We start from the raw sequence: 23,433 nt of genomic DNA on the forward strand, positions 1-23,433 counted from the left end.
TGCACTTTCTAGATATATTTTTAAGAAAAAAAGTTATAAGGATAGTATTGACTCGATTACTTCTCACAAATCGGAATGTTTGATTGTTGTGAGATTTAGCATACTTGCTGGATGTTCTCTGTTCGGTTGGATTCAAGCGTGTTTACTTGTATTACAATAGGCGAGATTATTCCCGCGAGTCAAAAATGTATAATAATCTCAAGCGCAATCTTTCTATTCTTCATCTTCTCTATTCTTAGAATTATCCTTATATTGGATTTTTGCGAGTCGATTTCTGTGGTCCGGATTCAAGCATCAATTTGCGAGAGGCGAAGGATTCGCAATAAACACGCATCTCGATTTGTGAGAAGCAAGGGAACTCACAATAATCAAACATTCCAATCATTTATGATAAGCAATCAATTCAATATTATCCTTATGACTTTTTACTAAAAAATATATATAAATGCAATTAAAGACGTAAGAATGTAATTCATTGAAAATAAGATATTGTAGTATTAGCCCGTTTTAAAAAGTTTTATCAGGAAATCTACAACATAATACATTTTCAGCCAATTCCATCGAAATTCAATTTCTATAAGGTTTGTGCGGGATTCTTTATAAGCATAAAATTTCAAAAATTTCCCTGAAAATTTTATAAAAGTCTCTCTGATTTTCAAGAGTAAAAAAAAATCCTTAAAAATTTCATACTTTTCAGTGTTTTTTCAAATAGTAAATATCTTGATTTCATATAAACTACATACAGATTATACATACATATATACATATATATATGTGTGTATATATATATATATTTGTAATGTATATACAGGGTGTCTGGAAATAATCGCCAAATATTTTATGAATAGATAGAGCGGACTAAACTGAGTCGAAAAGTTCTCTACCATTTTGTAAATTTCCCCAATAGTTAACGAGATATTAATCCTTAAAGATAGCCGAATACGCGCACTCGCCCGGCCTACTACTGCGAAGTGTATACCGATCGTTTGGCGTGCGGGCCTTGGAAGTTGGAGATTGACTGGCAAGCGCCCCGTGTCGCGCACACCGCTACAAGCATCCATAGCTCGGACGGTGCGCTTGCCAGGTTATTCCCACTCCCCACGATTATTTTTAAAGCTTAATCTCGTTAACTATTGGAGAAACTTACAAAATGGTAGAGGACTCAGTTTAGTCCGCTCTACTTGCCCATGAAATATTTGGCGATTATTTCCAGACACCCTGTATATACACAATATACATGTATACATTTGTCAGGCTTGGAATAGTTCTGAAGCTGAAATAGTAACATTACGATTTAAATTAATAATCAATTTAATAATAATGATGCTAAGACACATCTTAAAGTGTTGCACCATTTACTCCACAAAATTACACTTCAACTAGGATACAAACCTAAATCTTTTTATTATACAAGACGTCATTGCCAATTTCACGACTCATGTCACTGTCGTGTGCGTGCGTATATAAATATAATTTGTCAATATAAATTGTCAAGAAAAAAAAAATTTTTTTTAATCGGCCACTTAGCTCAAAAGCTTCCATTTCATGCCAAAAAACATCTCTAAATTTTTATCAAAAAATAAGAGGTCGTTAGTAAACGATTTTTAAATCAAAATTTCGATTTTCCTTAATACATGTTTGATTTGATGCAAAAATAGCTTAAACCAGATTTTACAAGTGGTACTGTATGTTTTTTTGGTCGCTGAACACAAATAATTCATTTAACTCTACGATATACGTCTTATTAAGAAATACAAATACAAATACACTTCACATTAATCGGAGAAAAATTCCAATTGGATCTTATTCTGGGTGAACAGACTTACAATTTGAGGAGAGTAACGACTTATTTGAACGCTTGGGATCTTGCTAAAATCAATTTTGAACTCGAAATTTAGTCATTTTTTTTTTCATTAATCGACATATATTTCTTAAGGCGTATATTGTAGGGTTAAATGAACTATTGCATTGTGTTCAACAATCAAAAAAATATACACAGTACTATTTGAAATCCGGATTTCATTTTTGCATCAAATCAAACATATATTAAGGAAAATCGATTTGGTTTAAAAATCATTCACTAACGAAATCTCTCTAAATTTTAATATTTTTTGATGAAAATTTAGAAGTGTTCTTTTGGCATGAAACGAAAATTTTTGAGTTAAGTAGCCGATTAAAAAAAATTTTTTTTTCTTGATAATCTGGTGTGTGTGTGTGTGTGTGTGTGTGTGTGTGTGTGTGTGTGTGTGTGTGTGTGTGTGTGTGTGTGTGTGTACATGTGTGTGTACACATACGCAGTGTGTCTTATTTAACCTTTACATCGAAATATCTCGAAAAATATAAAAGATATGAAAAAATATGGAAATATTTCAGATAAAAATGAAACGATTTCGAGGAAGACGTATTCTATTCTTTTTCGGTATAGAGAAAACATCGAAAAAATATGAAAGTCACCACTTTTTAAAATGAAATTACATAATTTTTTCATTACTTAATACGATTTCTCTAATTTACCCCTGCATATAAAAATATTATATTAAAAAATCGTAAACTATGTTATTTTTTTTATATTTCTATCTTAATATTTTTATATGCAGACTAATTACAAAAATCATATTAAGTAAAAAAATCATACAATTCCATTTAAAAAAGTAGAGATAACCCTCATATTCTTTTTAGCGCTTTCACCCCCCCCTCCCCCCCCGAAAAACAAGATAATCAAAATAGATACCTCTCGAAACTGTTCTTTTCATTCGAAACATTTTTCCGTATCTTTTATACTTTTTGAGATATTTCAAAGCGAGAGATAAATGGAGCATTCTGTATGTATACATATAGGCAAAAGATAAGCATATTTCTCACCATTTCGACATCATTCGACACCGTCGATTCCTCGTTCTCTGTTGTCAATGCAATAATATCTTGTTTGCTCTGCTTCTCCTTCTCAACAATCTTCCGCCTAGAAAACGTCGGCAGACTATTGGTGGGCGGCTTTTTCATGAAAGTCCTCTCGTCCGTGAGATCTATCACATCCTGGGAATCGAGTACGTCCGACCAAAAGGAATTAATGGAATAATTACGAATACGCGAGTACACTTCGATGAAGAGTTGCCGCGTGCCAGGAGAGTCAAAGACACCGGCGTGCGCCAAGAGGATGTTCACCAAACGAGGATACTTGTCGAGCCGCAGTGTGTGTTTGCCCTCATTCGACAGAAGGGTACAGACATTGATGGCAAAGTCCTGCTCGTTCGGCAGCGGTGACAGGAGCGACAACGCAAGCTTGTCATAATTCGAGGATTTGTAAAGGTCCGATGAAAGTCCATTATAATCACGCAGTGATTCTAAAAGCAAAGCGAACGAATGAATTTATTCTATACGTGCAGAAAAAAATTAATTTTACTTGAATCAATTCTACTTATTCATATATTATTCATATATTATTCATAAAGTCAATCTCTTTTATGTGCAAGTAGAGAAAGAAAAGATATCTCTCTTAATCTCCTTTAAAAAGTTGACTTGATTTAAAACAATTATTACATAACGTTAATATACTTTAGAGATTTTCTCGATAAAAAAATCTCTAAAAATTAAAAATTTTTTTTTTTAATAAAACGTGTTCAATACCTTAGAAAACTACATTCATTAATATAACACAGCAATAAAATTTAAACAATCAAAAATATTATATCAACTGGTTATAATGATAATTTTCGGAACGTAAGAAATCATCATTATAGGATACATATTCAAAAATACATCGCATTATATTATTTCTATTTTCGTTATGATTACATTAATATTAATGGATATCGTAGATTTATTTTGGGAAATGGTTGTGAAGATCGTCATGCAAACGTTTATCCAACACGTCGTGTCCATAGTAAAACGTTTCCGACAATAAGTGTATAGCATACAATAAATTTGCCGCGACGGTTCAATTAAAATAATTGAAATACACAGTTATTATCTTGCTAATTAAAATCAACCACGTCTTTCAAAATACACGTTATCTCATAAAGTCGATATTAACATCAAGCGATTCAAATATATATTTCATACATATTTGTTTAAATACCTTTTGGCAGCTATACTGCAAACGTATAATAAATCTAACGAAGATATTTTAACAAATATACATAAAGTACAATATATACACCCAAATACTAAAAGAACACAATTCTACAAAAACTACTTTCCTTTATAAAAAAAGTGTCACGCCGCGCTTTTGTAAAATATTAATTTGAAATATTTCTAAGGGAATATATGAAAACATTACAAAATTTAACGAAATTGATAAAACTATTTTTGTAAATAAAAAACAGTTTGCAACAAAAAAAAACAAAAAAATAAGTTACTTTTTAATATTGAGCACATTTGTATTCCTTGCTCTTTTTTTTTATTGAAACTATAACAAAACCAATTGACTCGGTTATACCTTATCAGCGAGTTGATATATTGGATGAGATGTTTCTGTTCCAAGCGTAGTGATTAGAATATCTTTTTCCCTGCGGACAGGCTTTTCTCCGTTGCGAGAACAAGCGCGTATCTCTAACAATCATCACTGTCGGAATTGTCACGCAGCCAATCCTACAGCGCTTGACGACCTGCTCATTGAGGCAGGTCATGGCCGATTGATGCAACAAGAAAGTGGAGGCTAGCATCACGACGATATTATCGAACGAGTACCTTCTGCCCCGTCCGTCTCAACATAAAATTGGCGCTCTATTTTCAGAATATAATTGGCAGAGCTCTGGCTCTTCCTTAAAGAGTTCAGGAAAATTTCCAACAAGTTCCAAAAAAAGTTCCAAAAAAATTAACAACTTTATAAAATAGGATTCCAAAGATGTGAGATGCCTATTTTTCATTTCCATTGTACAAAAATCAATCATAACTTATTTATTTCCATTAAGATCATTATTTCCATTAAAAAGTATAATATTAGAACTGCATTAAGTTCTGATATTATACTTTTCAATAAAATATTTGAAATGTTATCCAGTACTTTCAAAGAGATGCCAGATTTTTAAACATAATGCTATACCTATAGCAATATTAGTATATACAACTCTTTAAGGAAGGGTCAAAATATATGAATTATATTGAATTAAAAAAAAATATATTAACATCAGAAGTTTTCTCTTTCCAGAAGTTTTCTTTTTACGTTATTTTATTATTAAAAAGATATTAAGTTTGTAATGTTCAAAATTATTAATTCAAATAAAATTAATTTCTCATAATATATCCATCAAATAGTTATATTTCAAATTTCGCATTTAAAAAAATGATACATGATATGTATGCGCGCGCGCGCGCGCGCGCGTGTGTGTGTGTGTGTGTGTGTGTGTACACAATCATATGGAAGGCATTTACAGCCGATGGATGTCATCCATACCACCTTCAACGTGTTCAACATTTATTAGGTATAGTAAAAAGAAATCCATTATTTTTCCATTCAGTTTCATGCAAAAATAATAGATTTCTTTTTATTATACCTAATATTTCTGGATATTGCTGATATGTTCGCAGGAGAGCATTTTGCAATTGATTTTTAAACCAAACAGATAATGATCCACAATTTTATAAAACATTTTATGAACAGATGAGGCCATATTTACTAGGCAAGATATTCTCAATCATGTTTGATCACATGAGAATTCACAAATAACATTTCCAACGGTTTTCAATATATGGTTAGGCACAATGGGTAATATTTTAATTAAATCTCATTTTCTATCAGCTCGCTTGAATGCGAATGGATTTTTCGCATTTATAAACAATGAACTTTTTGGAAAACATTCTTTTGAATACAAGAATGAATTCCTAATTTCAATTCAATTGGATGACTGTCCTGCTACGGCAGAGATCCTCGACAAAGGCTTAATAATCATTTTCTCGGAAGATGGATCGGTCGTGCTTGGCCTCCGCGTTCATCGGATTTAACACCATTAGATTTTTTGTATGGGATATTCTGCAAAGCAAAAAGTATATGCAATGCTTGTTAATGATCTTCAATTAAAAATGAAGGATTAGGAAAATGAAGAATTGTGCAAGTATGCGAAGAAATTACAGATGCACAATGTCAATAAGTTTTCTCATCGATATAGTGCCTGTCTCCGGGCTGAAGGTCATCATTTTGAACAAACCTTAATAATTAAATTTTTATTATTGTAAAGCAATAAAGAGGATAGACCTTATTTCGACATTATTCATTTCTACAGTTCTATATAACTTCAGAAATAAATATTTTTTAAACGAAGCATTTGCATATCAGAGAAAAATGTTTGTTTGTTTTGAGGTTCTGAATTCATATTTTAAGTTTTGGCGATTTAATCCGGGAACATCCTATATATATAATAAAATATATATATGAGGTGAATCATGTAAAGCTGGCCACCCAAATAACATCCATATTTTGGAGGTAGGAAAAAATGTTTCAAATGAAAATGGAACGGTTTCATGGGAAACGTGTTTTTCATGTTGTCTTTCTTCTAAGTGTAGGCACCAAAAAGATATGAAAGTCCTCCATTTTTGTAAATGGAATTGTATAATTTTTTTTACGTAATATACTCCTCTAATAATTTTACATATAAAAGTATTAGAGATATAAAAAACCAACAGTTTACGAGATATATTCCGATATATTGACATAAAATATTAAATATTAATTTTTTGATAATCGTACTTTAATACTTTTATGAACAGAATAATGAGATGAATCAATTAGTGGAAAGAAAACACATAGTTGTTTATTTAAAAATTATCTATTTTGCATACATATTTTTTTGTCAAAATAAAATATAAAATATCTCGTAAACTATTGGTTTTGTTATATCTCTGCCTATAGACATATAAGATAGACCCAGCATTCATATATTTTTCTATAATATAATATATCTGGGTCTATAATATATCTGGATTTAACAGAACGGTGTAAGAGGCAATCAAACCTATCCTTCTCTGTGCGTGCGCATCTTGACATTTATATTACTGAAAAAAATAAAATAAGATATAAAAAGGATAATACTTAAGAATTCTATCTTTCTCACCAATTATGATAAAATTAAAGGAAATTAAAGGAAATTTTTATTCTACTAGCCTTACTTACTATTCTCATGTTTCTATGCCATCGATGTAACAGATTTCCTAACCTAATATAGTAGTCGTTAACTTCAATGATTAATATTATATTTCGGTCTACAGGGCAGAGCATCACTTTTCTTGCCACATTTGTTCATTTCGTGCAAAAATGTATCAAATGAGTCTAATTTTGTTAAAATCGATGAGAAAGATAAAATTCTTGAGTATTATCAAAGTAAGTTTATTGTCAAAAATGCGAGCGCATCAAAGTAAGTTTATTGTCAAAAATGCGAGCGCAGAAAAGGATAAAAAAAAGGCCCCGATATTTTGCCTCTCGTATCGTTCTGCTCCCAAGTATACAGGATGTTTTTGAAATAACACTCACTAATAATGTAATGTTTTTCCTAATAAAAAAATTGAATCGAAAAGTCCTCTACCATTTTGCAATATTTTTTTTAGTTGCTCATTGAGCAAAATATCTAAAATCGACATATAAAACAACTTTTAAGATATCTTTAATAGTTCTTTAAGAAACATCTTTAAAATGTTTCACAAAGAACACTGAAAAATATCTTAAAATTGTCTTATATATCGATTTTATTCGTTTATTCGGCAATCTTTAGAAATTAATATCTCATTAACTATTGTGAAAATTGCAAAATGGAGAGAATGTAGAGAACTTTTCGATTCGGTTTTTTATTAGAAATAGCACTATATGATTAGTGAGTGTTTCTGAAATAAACACCCTGTATATAGTTAATGCTAGGTCTATTTTATTATATATGTCTCTACCTTAATACTTTTATATAATCAAAAATTACTTTATCCAAAATTTCATTTGCCTAGCCCTTGTACAAAAATTACCTCAGTGACCAATTCCTCGGGTGATCGATTCCGATTTCCAATGTATCACAAGCAGATTGTATTCTCGACCAAAGATAGTTTTCTACAAAGTCAACATGTTCATGGAGACATATCGTATTAAAACATTATGGAACTAGCTATTCCAGTGATTAATTCTGATTTTCTTTAAATTACAAAAGTTTCTCACGAGCGTAAAAACAACGTTCCCTACATAATTTATCAATGAGCAAAAGTACTTTTCGTAACTTTTTGACTGTCAAAAAAGAACATAGTGATATATTAACGAAAGATTGCCACGTGAGCCAACACAAGGTATTTTTTATGAAAATAAATAATCGTATATTTTGAAAATCATGAATCAATAATATGAATTATAGATGTTTGACATTATTATTGCGTCCTCTTCAAGTGTAGAAATAACGAAAAATTCTAAATTATTTTATATAATAGGCGTCACAATCCAATAAAATAAAAGTAAAAAAGACATCGTTAATTTAATTAATTTCCTATTAACAATTTAGTACTAATAAGCTAATGTTTTTTTATTCAATTTTATTATAATGACTTCCTTATTAGTTTGAATATCCGACGAGATGTGACAGAAAATAATAGTCTTTATAGTTTAATGATATCATACTAAAAAAAAATTACTATTGGCAATTCTTCGTTAAATTTTTTGTTAAATATTGGAGCTTTCGATTCGAATATATAATTCATTACTACAGTGATAATATCTCACACTATTTGTGTTTGTTCATCTCTCATATTTATGAACCTATTTCCATTCTATCTTAAATAATTTCCATATTGTCTTAATAATTTTTTTATTGGAATTATCAATTACACTACAGAGTTAGCGAAAAAGCAAAAAAAATTTCCCTGACTAAAACTTGGAAGATTCTTTGAATAAAAATTAAAAAAATTAAAATATTTTATTTTACAAACAATAAATTATTAATACAATAAAATATAATGGAAAATAAACATAATATAAAGTTTTTCGTAATATTATTTATAATTTATAGTAGCGTATTAACCTCACTTTGTTAATATATGGGAACATATTGTAAATAACTACCAATTCAAAGTTGTATGTGTGTCGAAAATCAGAAAGCATAAGAAAAAATGAAAAGATGTGAGAAATAATAAGAAGGTTTAAAAAGGCATAAGATATTTGTGTACATATGTCGCATACTCTTTTTACAGGTTAGATACATATACTTTGTATCAAATATTACATGTACTTTTAAATAGGTCATGATTATAATACAATAAATAAAAATACAATAAATAAAAATACAATAAATAAAAGAATTATTTAACTTAAACAACAAGTTGCAAATATAAATAATAATACAATACGACTTATAGCAGCCATAGTGTTAAGTGGAATGTATGATTACTGAAATGCAATGAATTAAAAAACAAATGAATTACGGGAAATAGTGAATTATATCTTTGTTTTGCACTTTGCTTATTGAGATTTAATCATTTCATTAAAATAATATATGTTCTAATTATCATTTTAATTAATTTTAATTAGAAATGATTTACTAAATATTCATCGTATTTACACACATTAATACATACATATTTTGACTTTTGAAAAATTAAGTTTTTTTTTTAACAACGTCCATTAATGATTTGCTGCAAATTACTCATTGCAAAATAAAAATAAAAAAAAAATATTTGCACTACTTCTTTAAAAAATGTTTTAAATTCTGTCATAATTTTTAAAAAACTAAAGTTTAAACTTAGAATTTTATAATAATTTAATTTTATCTTAGATTAATAAATTCCTTGATAAAAATTTTTCTGATTTTCCTTGTCACTTTTTAATTTCCCTGACTTTCCCTGATTTTTCTGACCGCTAACAGCCCTGACTGTGTTCTATTAAGCTGGCACTTAATAGAAGAAGCCACTTTAGCACAAACCTATACCACATTTTTTTGCTATTTTTTGCTTTATTCCCGATCTTTTTGCTCCAGCCCATTCGCTAAAATCCATAGCTGTGCTAGCTTAAAATTAAAGTTAACACAGTCACAAAGAAAAAAAACAGCAAATGAAAAATGAAGTACATATTTTTGAAAAATTAATTGTTAATGTACTTTATACTCTTATACGCGAGCCAGCATAGCCACACTGTTGATCGAATTTTTTGACTTAAACAATGAGCAAAAAATTAGCAAAAAAATGTAATATAGTATATAGGTCGCATTTGATTGTGTTGAAGTAGTTATGCTAGCTTAATAAACATATTACACTGGTCAATATTGAAATTGTATCATTCATCAAACAGCCAATTATTATTAATTTTGTAATACTGATAACGAATATATCAATAAAAATTGAATCTTAGTTCTAGTTTGCATGATTCATTAATTGTAAATTTAAAAAATTTGAATATAATATAAAAATTAAATAATAATTAGGTAATAATATATCACTGTCCAACATCATTTTGCAATACAAGTATGAATAATCATTTCTGATGTATTTTTGTCTGTTGTACATGAATCCGTTGTCCAAAAGCGAAAAATTGATAATTTCATAATATTAATAAAAATTTAAAAATTTGTTGCTGATACGTCATATCTTCAAAATCATCGTTTGCATTCTTGACGTCATTTTTCTTAAAAACACTTCATCAACTTAATAATTAAATTTAAATAACGGATTCATATTAGCAAGCAAAAATACATCGAAAATTATTATTCACATCCGTAATATAAAAAAGGGTTAAAATTTATTGATCCGCTAAAATTTATTGATTATTTTTTAACTTTGATTTTTTGAGATAAATATATTCTTTTAAGAAACATTCACTTTAAAAAAAAATGTGAAGATATGTGGATCAACACTGTTAAATGTATATAGAGTGTCAAATTTAACTTAATTTAAGTCAGCTCCTAATATATCGTTGTATTATATTAAAATCATAATTGACATTATGTATACGTACAGTTTCAAATTTAATCGTTTAAAATTCTAAGTTTTAGTATAAAATAATATAACAATATATTGAACAGAAGTGGCAACTTAAATTAGATTCAATTTAATATTATATAGATTTAACAGTGAAATATTAATAAGTCTTTCTTTGAAAATATAAAGATCGGGGACAATGATTTGAATTTCTGAAATATTAATTACGCATGCTCGTATAATACAACTCGGAAGCGAATTAGTTTACTTCGTCCGGGCAGAACTTTATAACGAGGAATATCGAGAATTTCGCGCAAACGCGAACAGACGGACAGAATATACGGATTATGTGTACACGGCGCAACGTTATCGCGAATCGCAGTAATCTTTTCAGCCACAAAACCGCGATCAATATCGCGTCCCAGGGGAAGTGTCGAGTTTCGCCGGAAATGAGAGGGGAGGGAGGACACAAACCGGGAATCAGTAAGCACGATGAAAGGTGAAGCGCGGGTGAAGACAGCGAGAAAGGGGAGAGGGTAATTCCAAAGGAGCCAGGAGCTCGTTAATAAAATCAGGCTCGTCAACGATGCTGCGAAGTAGTATCGATTTCAAGTTGAACACCTTGTTTCCATGGTGTAATAAAGGGAGTGTTGTTTTTACGTAAGCACGATGAACAAAGAGACCTCTCTCTTCATTGCATGAAAACATATTATTTTTTCTTTCTATCCTTGTCTAACATATTCTATAATAATAATTTATAAACATTTCATGGCAATTTTCTGACCGTTATCGAATAAAAGTCTTTTTCCCAGTTTAAATTACCTTCACTTCAAGCGTAAACACTTTCCAAATTGTTGACTCTTTTTCCCATTGCATGATGTCTTTATAGAAATTTATTATGTATAAGCACAATAAGCAATGCATGTTTCGGACATTAGCCAATTTTATCCTTAAAAAGAAAGAACTAACATTGATAACATCTTAATTATCATCAATTGTAAACTGAGGATGACTCCAAAAAGAGTCGAAACACAGTATATATTAAATAATTTATATTTTTAACAATTTTACAATTAAATGATTGTGTAATATTTTATTTTGTTTCACTCTCAATCTGTTTTTTCTCTGATTGTATTATCATGATTCGAACATAATTTTTAAAAACTAATGTCTTACACTAAAACAGCTGAAATGTACATAGAGGAGACCGGGGATGATAACATCGTTAACATTTGATAACATTCTTGAGTGCTTCCTATATATAAAAATTATGTTTATATTATATTTCGCGAGTTTTCTCCGTGTCTATTCTTGGAATGCCAATGTTTCGTGAACCTTGCAGTCCACTTCATCAGGGCGAGGAGCAGCCGAATACTGAGCTGCTCCTGGTCATTTCTTTTATATTGCGCTGCTTGTTAGAGTGATGGGGGAGAGGGGGGGGGGAAGAGAAGAGAATTGTGGGTGGGAAAAAAGAGATGGAATTAGTTGGTTTTCAATAATCGGGAGAACAGTCTTCCATATTTTATTTATGTTGTAGTCATTATCTCTATTTAGATTGTTAAAGTTATTTTTGTATCATTATGGCTTCTCTATACTTTCTTGAAAAGTATAATGTAATGTTGGCTAATATGATTGATAACATGATCGTTTTATCAAACAGTATTTGATGTCCTGTTTTGATATTGTGTTCTGATAATGTCGACTGCGTGGCGTATTTTAACCTGACATCACGTTCTTTTATCCATAGATTGACCATTCTCCCAGTTTCTCCAATGTATACTTGCCCGCAGAAAAAAACAAAGTATTTTATATACTTCTGCGGAGCTTAGTGGAGATCTTTAGGATTTCTATCTTAAGATTCCTATCTTTTTGGATGGTTTGAAGATAGTCGGATATTGTATTTATTTAATATCCTGCCAATCCGATCTGTTGTTCCTTTGACATATAGGAAAATGACATATAGAATTTTTCGTCTGGTTGTGTCAGAGACCGTTGTCTTATTTGCATGTTTATTGATTATTTTGATTAAGTCTTTTTTGTTGTGCCCGTTTTTCTGTAAGGCTTTTTCTAAGTTTTAGATAATTGAGTTCTGTCTGTAGATATTCTTTGCCAGAGATGGTGAAAGCTCTATGTACAAGTGAGTTGATCGCTGACTGTTTTTGTATTGGGTGGTGCGACTCGGCATGTAAGTATCTATCTGTGTTAGTTTTCACTTGATGGTCTAAAGTACCGTCTGCTTTCTTAGAGACAAGAATCTAGGAAGGGAAGTTTTCCATTTTCTCTATGTCTATAGTGAAGTGGATGTTGATTGTTGAGGAAAATAAGGAATTTAAATAAAGTAGTGCTCCATTAGCGAGATGAGGTCGAAGAGGACTTCATGTGAGGCCTTTATTATGTTTAATTTGTCTTTTATTGGGCCTTGTATGAAAAGAGATTCTACATCAAAACTTACAAACAAATCTGTGGAACATAGTCGGATTTTTTGGATTTTTTATGTGAAGTCCGTTGAGTTGGTTATGTATGATTCGAATTTTCCAGCGAAGGGTTGTTTGTGCTAGGAAGCGGGATAAATTGTATGTCGGGGAGTATATGGCGCTGACAATCGGTCTTAGGAGGATATGTGGTTTGTGTACTTTTGGTAATCCATATAGTCTTGGTGGGAGAGGATTTGTATGTTTTAATGTTAATTTGGTTTTATTGGGAATGTTTTTTTTCACTAGGATCTTGGTATTCTGTGCGATTGTATTAGTTGGATCTTTGTTAAGCTTTTTGTACTGCTTTGTCCGAGAGAAGATTCTTTTTCTTACAATCTGAATTTCTTATAGATCTTTTTCTTATAGTGTTCATTACTATTGCCTTTGTCGGTTGGAAACATGATGTCCCTGTTCAGATCTTAAAGGGTCAATCGTTCTTGTCTAATGATGTTTGGTAGAAAGAGTTTAACTTTGAAAAGGATATTGGTTATCTTTCTGCGGATATTATCTTGTAATGATCGGGAAATCGGTAGATGGTAGTTGACTCTATTTGGCTAATAATCTCTTTCTTTGGAACCTGTCTAGGTGTCACTGCGAAGTTAGAGCTTTTGGCAAGCGCAGATATAGTATCTTGCAGATAATATATCTTGAGACAGATCTTTGTTAGGTTCTTGACGTTAAGTAGAGAGAGTTGTGGATTTTTGTGAGGGACAAGATTTATGTATTTCTGTTTCTGTCTTTTAGAATGTGTGAAAGTCTTTATGGCTTGTTCGTATGTAATACGATCTAGGATTTGTCAATGTCATGTCGTAACGTGGCGGATAAGAACAGATGGAGTTTAAAGTATTTATGGGAAATCTGGACTATTTGTGATTTAGTGAAGTGGATGTGTTCTTTAATGAGGATGAGACTGATTTTATAGAAGGATGTTTTTGGATTTGTGAGTTCTTAGATAGTCTTTGAGTTGTAGGAACTTTAGGATGATGTTATTATCTCTACAGCGTTTTAGGAATGCCAAGTTTGATAATTTCTCGGCTAAGGAAGACCTGCTGAAAGTGTTTACTTTAGCAAGGATACTCTCTCCGTAAAAGTATTTGATAACATTCTTGAGACTTCCACGGATGCTTTCTATATAAAGATTATGCGTTTCGCAGGTTTTCTCTGTGTCCATTCTTGGAATGCCAATGTTTCGTGAACCTTGCAGTTCACTTCATCTTCAGAGCGAGGCCTGATATTGAGCTGTTTCTCCAGGCCATTCCTTTTATATTACGCTGCTTATTAGAGTGTTCGGGGCGGGAGAGAGGTGATGGAATTGATCGATCTTCAATAACGAACTCCGTAAATTCTTTATTTTTCTCAACAATCAACATCCAAATATCCATTTCACTATAGACATAGAGAAAACGGAAAACTTCCCTTCCTAGATTCTTGTCTCTAAGAAAGATGGTATCTTAGATCATCAAGTGTACAAAAAATTAAGACGCACACAGATAGATATCTACATGCCGAGTCGCACCATCACCGAGTACAAAAACTCATCAGATCAACTCATTTGTACATAGAGCTTTCATCAAATTCTGACAAAGAACATCTACAAACAGAACCATCTACAGAACTCTAAAATTAATAAAAACGGACACTTATAAAAAAACGGACACAACAAAAAAGACATAATCAAAAAATCAATAAACATACAAACAAGACAACGGTCTCTGACAACCAGACGAAAGGATCTTATCCATTCTTCCATATTTTAAAAGAACAACAGATCGGATTGAGAGGATATTAAATAAACACAATATCCGAAACTACCTATATTCAAACCATCTAAAAAGATAGGACAAATCTTAAGAAATCATAAAGATCAAAGACTTTCATTCAGCTCCGCAGGAGTATATAAAATATTGTTCCTGCGGGCAAGTATACATTGGAGAAACCGGAAGAGTGATTAACCTACGGATAAAAGAACATCGTGATGTCAGGAAACTAATGGTCGGCATTCATCAGAACACAACATCGAAACAGGACATCAAATACTGTTTAGCAAAACGACCACATTAGCCAACATTACATACTTTCCAAGAAAGTATAGAGAAGCCATAAAGATATAAAAACACCCTAATAATTTGAATAGAAATAACGGCTACAACAAAATAAAATATAAATAAAATATAGAAGACCAACTAATTCCATCTCCCTCCCCACCATCATTCCAACAGCGTGATATAAAAGGAACGGCCTGGAGGAACAGCTCAGACTGCTCCTTGCCCTGATGAAGTGGATTGCAAGATTTACGAAACATTGGCATTCCAAGAATGGATCTGGACACGGAAAAAACCACGAAACACATAATCTTTATATCGTTCATATTTCTTAAACTATAATAGATATATGTATGCGGCTATATGGTAAAATTCTGTAGATAATCGGCATTAAATCATTCGTTACACGCTAGTTAAATTCTTGCGGAATGTGCACGAGTGCAGGAGCAGAAATTACTTTTTTCATGCATTAAGTAAGTTTTATTGCGTGCACAAAATCTAAAATTTTTTTTCTTTATAATAATAATATTATTATAAATAATTTATTATTAAGTGTACAACTTTGTTTCCGCCGTTTTCCTATAGATGGCTTTAGCGGTAAGTGGTGGTCGAAATAAATAGATCATAGACATCATACAATAAACTTGGGCATCTGTCAACATAATCCCATAGAAACATTAGTCGATTTGTGTCTGCATCATAAAGTTATTCTCGATTGAAAATGTCAGTTTACGAGCCAAATTCTCGTCATTTGCGGGAGGTTTAATTTTTTGCTTTAATATGAAGAAATCTGTGGCTGAAGCTCATCGAATGCTCTCAAATACTTATGATGAGGCCGCTATTAGTGAAAGAACGTATCGTGAGTGGTTTCAGCGCTTCAAGAACGGTGATTTTGACGTCCAAGGTCATGCTCTGTATTTGGTGGGACCAGCTCGGCGTAGTGTATTATGAATTGTTAAAACCGACTGAAACAATCACAGAAAATCGGTATCGAACGCAATTGATGCGTTTGAACCGAGCATTGAAAGACAAATGGCCGCAATACAACGAGAGATAAAGTGATTTTGCAGCATGATAATGCTCGACCCCATGTTGCGAAAGTGGTCAAGACATACTTGGAAACGTTGAAATGGGAAGTCCTACCCCACCCGCCGTATTCTCCAGACGTTGCTCCCTCTGACTATCACTTGTTTCGATCAATGGCACACGGCCTGGCTGACCAGCACTTACGGTCTTATGAAGAAGTAAAAAATTGGAAAATCGATTCGTGGATAGCCTCAAAAGATGACCAGTTTTTTCAACGCGGGATTCGTACGCTACTCGAAAGATGGGAGAAAATAGTGGCCAGGGATGGACAATACTTTGAATCATAAATGAATCATAATTGAATCATAATCATAACCAGTTTTTTACAATGAAGCCTCGAATTTCGGTAAAAAAACGGCGAAAGCAAAGTTGTACACCTAATTATAATATGTTTTATTATCTGCATAATAATATTGATTATCTGCATTGATGGTTTGAATTGATTTTTATCTAGGTTTTTATTTTAAAAATTTACTATAAATAATAAAATCATTAGAGGACAATAATAACATCAATGCTTGGAGTCAGTTGTAACATCATAATTATTTCTAAATTTACTTGATTTTATTTTAGTATTATTTTGTATAATGTTATTTGTATTTTTCTTCATAGAATTCCATTAACAAGAAAATACAAGATAGATAAGAGAAAAACTATGTAAAAAAAGTATCTTTATACAAACAGACATTTAAAGAAGTTATAAAAGATCAATTATCCAATTATCGTGAAATAAAGAGTATGACTTATGTAGTGGTGTTATGTACCTCTGACAAATGTGATACAATTATCCCTTTCTATTGTTATAATTGTCCACGAGGTTGGGATTGTAACAATTGTCCACGGGATTGTAACAAAATTCCTCATAGTCTTTAAACAAACATAAATTTTTTCCTTGTTAAAAAAATTAAACCAAAGAAAATTTTACAGCTAAATAAATTCTACATCTAAAGATACATATTTTTTTTTAGTGTAAATATTATATTTTGCTGTTATAATACTTCAAAGTCAAAATGTTACTTTTTTCCCCGGTCTCTTCCCTATATATGTCTACCTCAGTAGAATGAAATGCGGTTTATTCGCATTGACGGTAAGCGCTTAGCAAATGTTAACGGAACTATTTGTAGTCCGTTATGATAAAAGCAATATGCGGCGGACGCACGCATGTTATCGCATGACATTGTGTTTCCCAGCGTTTCAATCAATCCAATTCCACTTACGTTAGTATCAAACAGCTCTATGATTAAATACCGATAAATAAGCGATATAAGCGCGAATGCAGAGACCCCAATCGATGCCCACTTGTAATCCTCATCGAGAGGCAACTATTAACTGAGACATTACCACTGCACGCAAGATATTACCACGTCGCGTATATCCATCAATTAACAATTTAAAAATTCAGACACTTGGAAAGTAAGTTTGACAAAAACAGGTGGCTTCCGTACGAGCCATTTTCTGTAAGTATATAATTATAAGATTAACAACAAGGAAAAAGACCTAACTGTTCCTCTCCAATTTTAATGAGTTTTTAATATATTATTCTCCAAATATCAAAATAAGCGACACATATTTTTTTATACGCACTTTTAAGGGATGAAACATCCTTTAGAAAAAAAATCGGTTTTTCTCTTTCGAAGCGAATATTGCCAAAACTGTAAGAAATAGAAAAAGATTTTCAGATTGAAAATTGAATGCTTCAAGAGTACTTTAGAATTATACAATAATAAAATTTTTTTTTAATTATTTATTTATAATGAAAATGATTTATTTATAAAGAAAAAAAATTTTTTTATTATAATTCTAAAGTACTCTTAATGCCATTCAATTTTCATTCTGCAAATTTTTTTCTATCTCTTACAGTTCCAGTATTCGCTTTTTTCTTCCGGAAGCTTTTTGCTTCTAGTGTTTGGTTTTTTATCTCTTACAGTTTCCGATATTCGCATCGAAAAAAAAAAATCAATTTTTTTTCAATGGGTGTTTCACCTCTTAAAAGTGCGTATGGGCACATAAAAAAATACGTGTCGCTTATTTTTATCTGGAGAATAACATACTAAAGACTCATTAAAATTGGAGGGGAACAGTTGGGTTTCTTTCCTTGTAAATAGTTCCTTAAATATGTCTGCAACCCGAAACAATTTTCGTTTTGAATACAATGGAATATTCGCGAAGCGGAGATGAAACCGCGGAGTCCGCGCGTAAATTCAGTTAATTGGCGTCACAGTCCGCTAACAAGCGTCTCTTAACGAGACGGGTGCGCGCAGTGCGATGCGCGGAACGCATCGATGGCACCGCCTCCCCTCGGATGTCATCGCATTAATCGTATCCATGCCCATAGCCGCCAGCATAGGTGGACTCACTTACAGATCAGAGTTTATTTTAATCTTTATTATACATTTATTATATTTATACATACCCTAACTTAAGCCAGAGACAAGTCAACAATGTGATTTTTTTATGCTTGATCGCAATTTTAGTAAATTTAGTAAATTTAGTAAATTCATATCACGGAAAAAATAATTTTGCTAAAGAATCTAAAAATTTAACTAGATATAAATCTAAAAATAATTTTATTGATCTATCAAAATATTTATGTAGGGCGCTCAAAATGGTAACTAGAATGTGAATTTTTTTTATAACATTACCTCATCAGGCCCAATATAAATATGTAATTGTTTTGATAATCTAACAAAATTATTTTCAGATTTAGCTAAATTTTTAGGTATCCCAACAAAATTGTTCTTATTTCCGTAGAAATTCTGCGTTCTGTATAGTGCAATTCTATAGTAACTTATTAAATCGCGAATATGCGATCTAACACGAAAAATCACATCAGTACAAACTTTTACTCGTTTTAAATTAACAAAAATTGGCCGTGTTCAATAAAATGTTTATTTTGTAATTGTTGGAAATTTTCTTCGCTGAGATATTATTCTTCCAGATCTACTTGTTATCAGATTATCAATGCTGTAGGGAACTGAAACACCGCTTGTCCATAGATATTTAGATTATTGTCTATATTTGGATTACTTCCTTTATATTATTATATGTTACAGGATGAGTCGAAATATGATATAACCGAAAAAGATACGATTCTGTGATTCAAACGAATGAATCGAAATGATAGCATAATTTTTTCGAACGCTTCGTTTTCGAGGAAAAAGGATTTTAAAAGTTAGTCAAATATGTACTTGATTAATATTTGACGTAATAGTTTTCGCTACTGATTTTCTGTACTGTTCACTATCAGGATTAACTATTTCAATTAGTTGATTCTTAAGTTAGATACAATAAGACGAAGATAAGTTAGAAATAAATTTGTGTGAGACGAAGAAGAATTAATTTTTTATACGTTTATTTTTTATTGGGAGTACAAATAAGTTTCCGCCGTTTTTTATCAAAAATTAAGCGTTTATTGTGAAAGAATGGTACATAATGTTTTATTCAAAGTAATGGCCATCGCTAACTTACTACTTTTTCCCATCTTTCTGGTGGCATTCGCATATCTGTGGATACCGCATCGGAAGAACGTTTCATCTTTTGAGGCTATCCAATCATCGATACAATTTTTAATATCTTCATATGTGATGTGAAGTGCTGCTCAGACAGGCCATGCGTCATCGATCGGAACAAGTGTCGGAAGGAGCAATGTTTGGAGAATACGGCGGATGGGATAGAACTTCCCATTTCTAAGTAGGTTTTTCCTTGAGTGCTCGGCTCAATCTCGTCAAGTGTGTTCGGTAGAGAGCCTCAGTAATGGCCTCGTTCGGTTTGAGCAACTCATAATACACCAAGCTGATCTCAAATACACAACATGAGTTTTTTTCCATGAATATTCGGCTTGGCTGTCGATGTTGAAGGCATGGCCAGGTGGTCCCTATGATTTCCTCTTCTTTGGGTTATCGTAGTGGATCCATTTTTCATCACCAATAACTATACGATGCAAAAAACCCTTTCGTTTATGTCTAGCAAGCAGCATTTCACATGTGAAAAATCGGCGTTCAACGTTTCTCGGCTTCAGTTCATATGGAACTCAATTCCCTTGCTTTTGAATCATTCCCAATGATTTCAAACGATATGAAATTGTTTGTTGAGTCACTCCTAATGTAAGTGCAAGTTCTTTTTGCGTTTGGCACGAATCTTCATCCAATAATGCTTCCAATTCCACATCTTCGGACACTTTCGGCCTTCCACTACGTTCTTTGTTTTCGATGTCAAATTCACCGTTCTTAAACTTTTGAAATCACTCACGACAACTTCTCTCACTTAAGGCAGCATCACCATATGCTTCTATAAGCAATCTATGAGCCTCAGCTGCAGAGCTTAATTCTTCAAATTAAAGAAGTAAATCAAAAGTTCCCGCAAATGACGCTTATTCGGCTCAAAACTCGACATTTTCGTACAAAAAAAAATATATGATGTTGATATAAAATCGTTAATATTTCAAGGTTATGGTGTTGCCGAATGTCCAATCTTACGATATGTCGTTTTACATCAAACAATTTTAACTATAGTTTATTAGTGGTCTTTTGCAAATGGCGGAAACTTATTTGTACTCCCAATATTTAATTAAAATATTATTGAAAATATAAATATTTTTGAACATCCTGCTTGTGTAGTATAAATACCAACTTGTAAAAGTATAAGTCAATGGTAAAAGAAAAAGTGCTATGTTAGTCATGGAAAAGACAAATGGAATGGATCACATGAATAAAGATTCTGGTTATTGAATTTCTGATTATATCAGAATATTTGATAGATTTAACTGTAAATATCTGATTTACACCTTTCTAATTGAACCTACTGGAATTCCAATGAATTTACAATAAGATCTTTTTTTCCAATTTTTTTAACAACGTTATTAATATTTTATTTAAAAACTTTTTTCTCTGAATATTTGATAACTTTGTCTGTTAATATAGCATCTTTTTTTCTGAAAATTTATTTCTATTTTATAGAGCTTTTTAATCATATTGATTAAATGATACGATTAGTAAAATCTGAAGACGCGGTAGTGGCTCGGCGCTAAGCGCGCGCAGCAACACTATTGTAGCTATTTTACGTGAGGCCGCGAGTTTGAACAATCTCAAGGTTAAGCATGAGAAAAGAATAGAATCATTCTCTTCTCGATTATACTACAATTTTAATTCTGTATGTTCATTTTCTTTACAAATTCATAAGTACTCGGTTATTTCATCAAGTTAATATTATTTTCTTGTACTATCTCTAATGTTACAATATTTATCATTACACATTACGCCTTCAATTGGAAAATGATGTATTTCAGGACAAATAAATATCGTCATAATAATGATTTCTATATAACAGCCTAAAATTTTCTTGATGCTGAAATTTCATGATATATTTATCATTCATCACGGTCTGTGATGTAATTTTTTTCTTTCTAAATAAACATCCCTAATTTAATACATGGCGGTACATGCACAAAAGCACAGCCAGGATCGCGAATTGGCTCTATCTCGCTGGAACATCACGCAAGTGCAACATTATGACGATCAAAAATCGACGGAACACTTATCCCGCAAACGCTTATTGATTGTGACACTCCGTCGTGTCTCGCTCTCGCACCGTTCATCCCACTCTCCCTCTCACCACGTCTATGACATTACTTTTCTTCGTGACACACATGTGACGAGACTGTCAATTTTGATAGTTAAGAATTAAATCTAGATTTTACAAATGCGCAACTCGTCTTGTCATTCTCTTATCTGCGAGAATAATAATATTTTACAAATGAAGAAAACGGAGATTTAATTTAATCCTAGAACAAATTTGTAAGTTTAACGTGCAAGTTAGTGAGATTATTAAGCTAAACTATGCCTCCATTAAAAAAAATTACTATTCTTTAGCTATATATATATAGTGAATTTGATGATGTCTATTCTTTCTTTCCTTTTAAATTAATAATCAAATTATTTATGTTTATAAAAGTATAGATTGTAAATATTTTGTCATTAAAAATGTAAAATGTATTAAAAAATCTTGTGTTATATTAACTAATAGTGATCTATTTCCCCATAAAATTTATATCAACAGAACTACTTTATAAAAATAGCGTTTTAAGGTTAAAGAAATGCATGTCAAAAAAATTACATAGATCGCGCGATGACAATGGCGCATCGTGAACAATCTTCAAGCGATTTTGCTCGTTCATGTCACGCGATTCTATGAACATGTTCATACGGTGATTGCGTGTATCCTGTAGCAAAGACAAAACAAACTTTCATGCGCAGTCATTCGAGATCTCCTCGGATAGCACCACCGTGTTTATAGCAACATTGATTCTCATTTTTCCGGGGTTCTCGGATAGTTGCGAGGATAATGGTTACATTCATAAATGCAATGTTGCGTAAATGTCAAATGGATAAAAACTCACAAACAAAAAATAGATAGACCTAAGAGGAAGTGCGAATTGCTGACTCAGAATGTTTCATGAAGTAAACACTGATTTTCAAGTATCATCTTCCATCACGATGACTAATCGAGCGCGAACTAAACGACTTGTGTTTTCAAACTCAAGTTCTTTAATTGATGCGTCCACATATCTACAGAAATATCTCGATAATTATAATTATACAAAAGATGTCACTTTTGTGAAGAATATTGTTTGATTATTTCCTACAACGCAGCTAAAAAATTGTCATTTTTTTTATTTGATTGTAGAAAAACAATGGAAATCTAAAAAAAAGAATTATAGTTATGTTCGGTACAAACTATATTCTGTATTGATGCGCGCGCGCACGCACGCGCACACACCCACGCACGCACACACCCACGCACGCACACACAGCACACACACACGCACACACACACACCAGAGAGAGAGAGAGAGAGAGAGAGAGAGAGAGAGAGAGAAGTCGTCCTATTTAATTGCCTAGAAGCAGATATACTAACGAAAATATATATATTACTTACCAACCTAAAGAAAAAACTAATAAACTAAATAC

General features: G+C 31.7%; 1 protein-coding gene across 1 annotated transcript in view; it reads right to left on the reverse strand.

Annotated features, from left to right (window-relative positions):
* LOC105622957 (AT-rich interactive domain-containing protein 2) overlaps window positions 1-23,433 on the reverse strand; it is a 115,533-nt gene that overhangs the window by 13,780 nt on the left and 78,320 nt on the right. Inside the window, exon 5 of the mRNA XM_012204363.1 lies at window positions 2,863-3,341. Within this exon, the coding sequence (XP_012059753.1) occupies window positions 2,863-3,341 (479 nt within the window). The remainder of the gene's footprint in view (window positions 1-2,862; window positions 3,342-23,433) is intronic.

The sequence above is a fragment of the Atta cephalotes genome (assembly GCF_000143395.1).
Source record: "Atta cephalotes unplaced genomic scaffold scaffold00051, whole genome shotgun sequence".
Taxonomy (NCBI): Eukaryota; Metazoa; Arthropoda; class Insecta; order Hymenoptera; family Formicidae; genus Atta; species Atta cephalotes.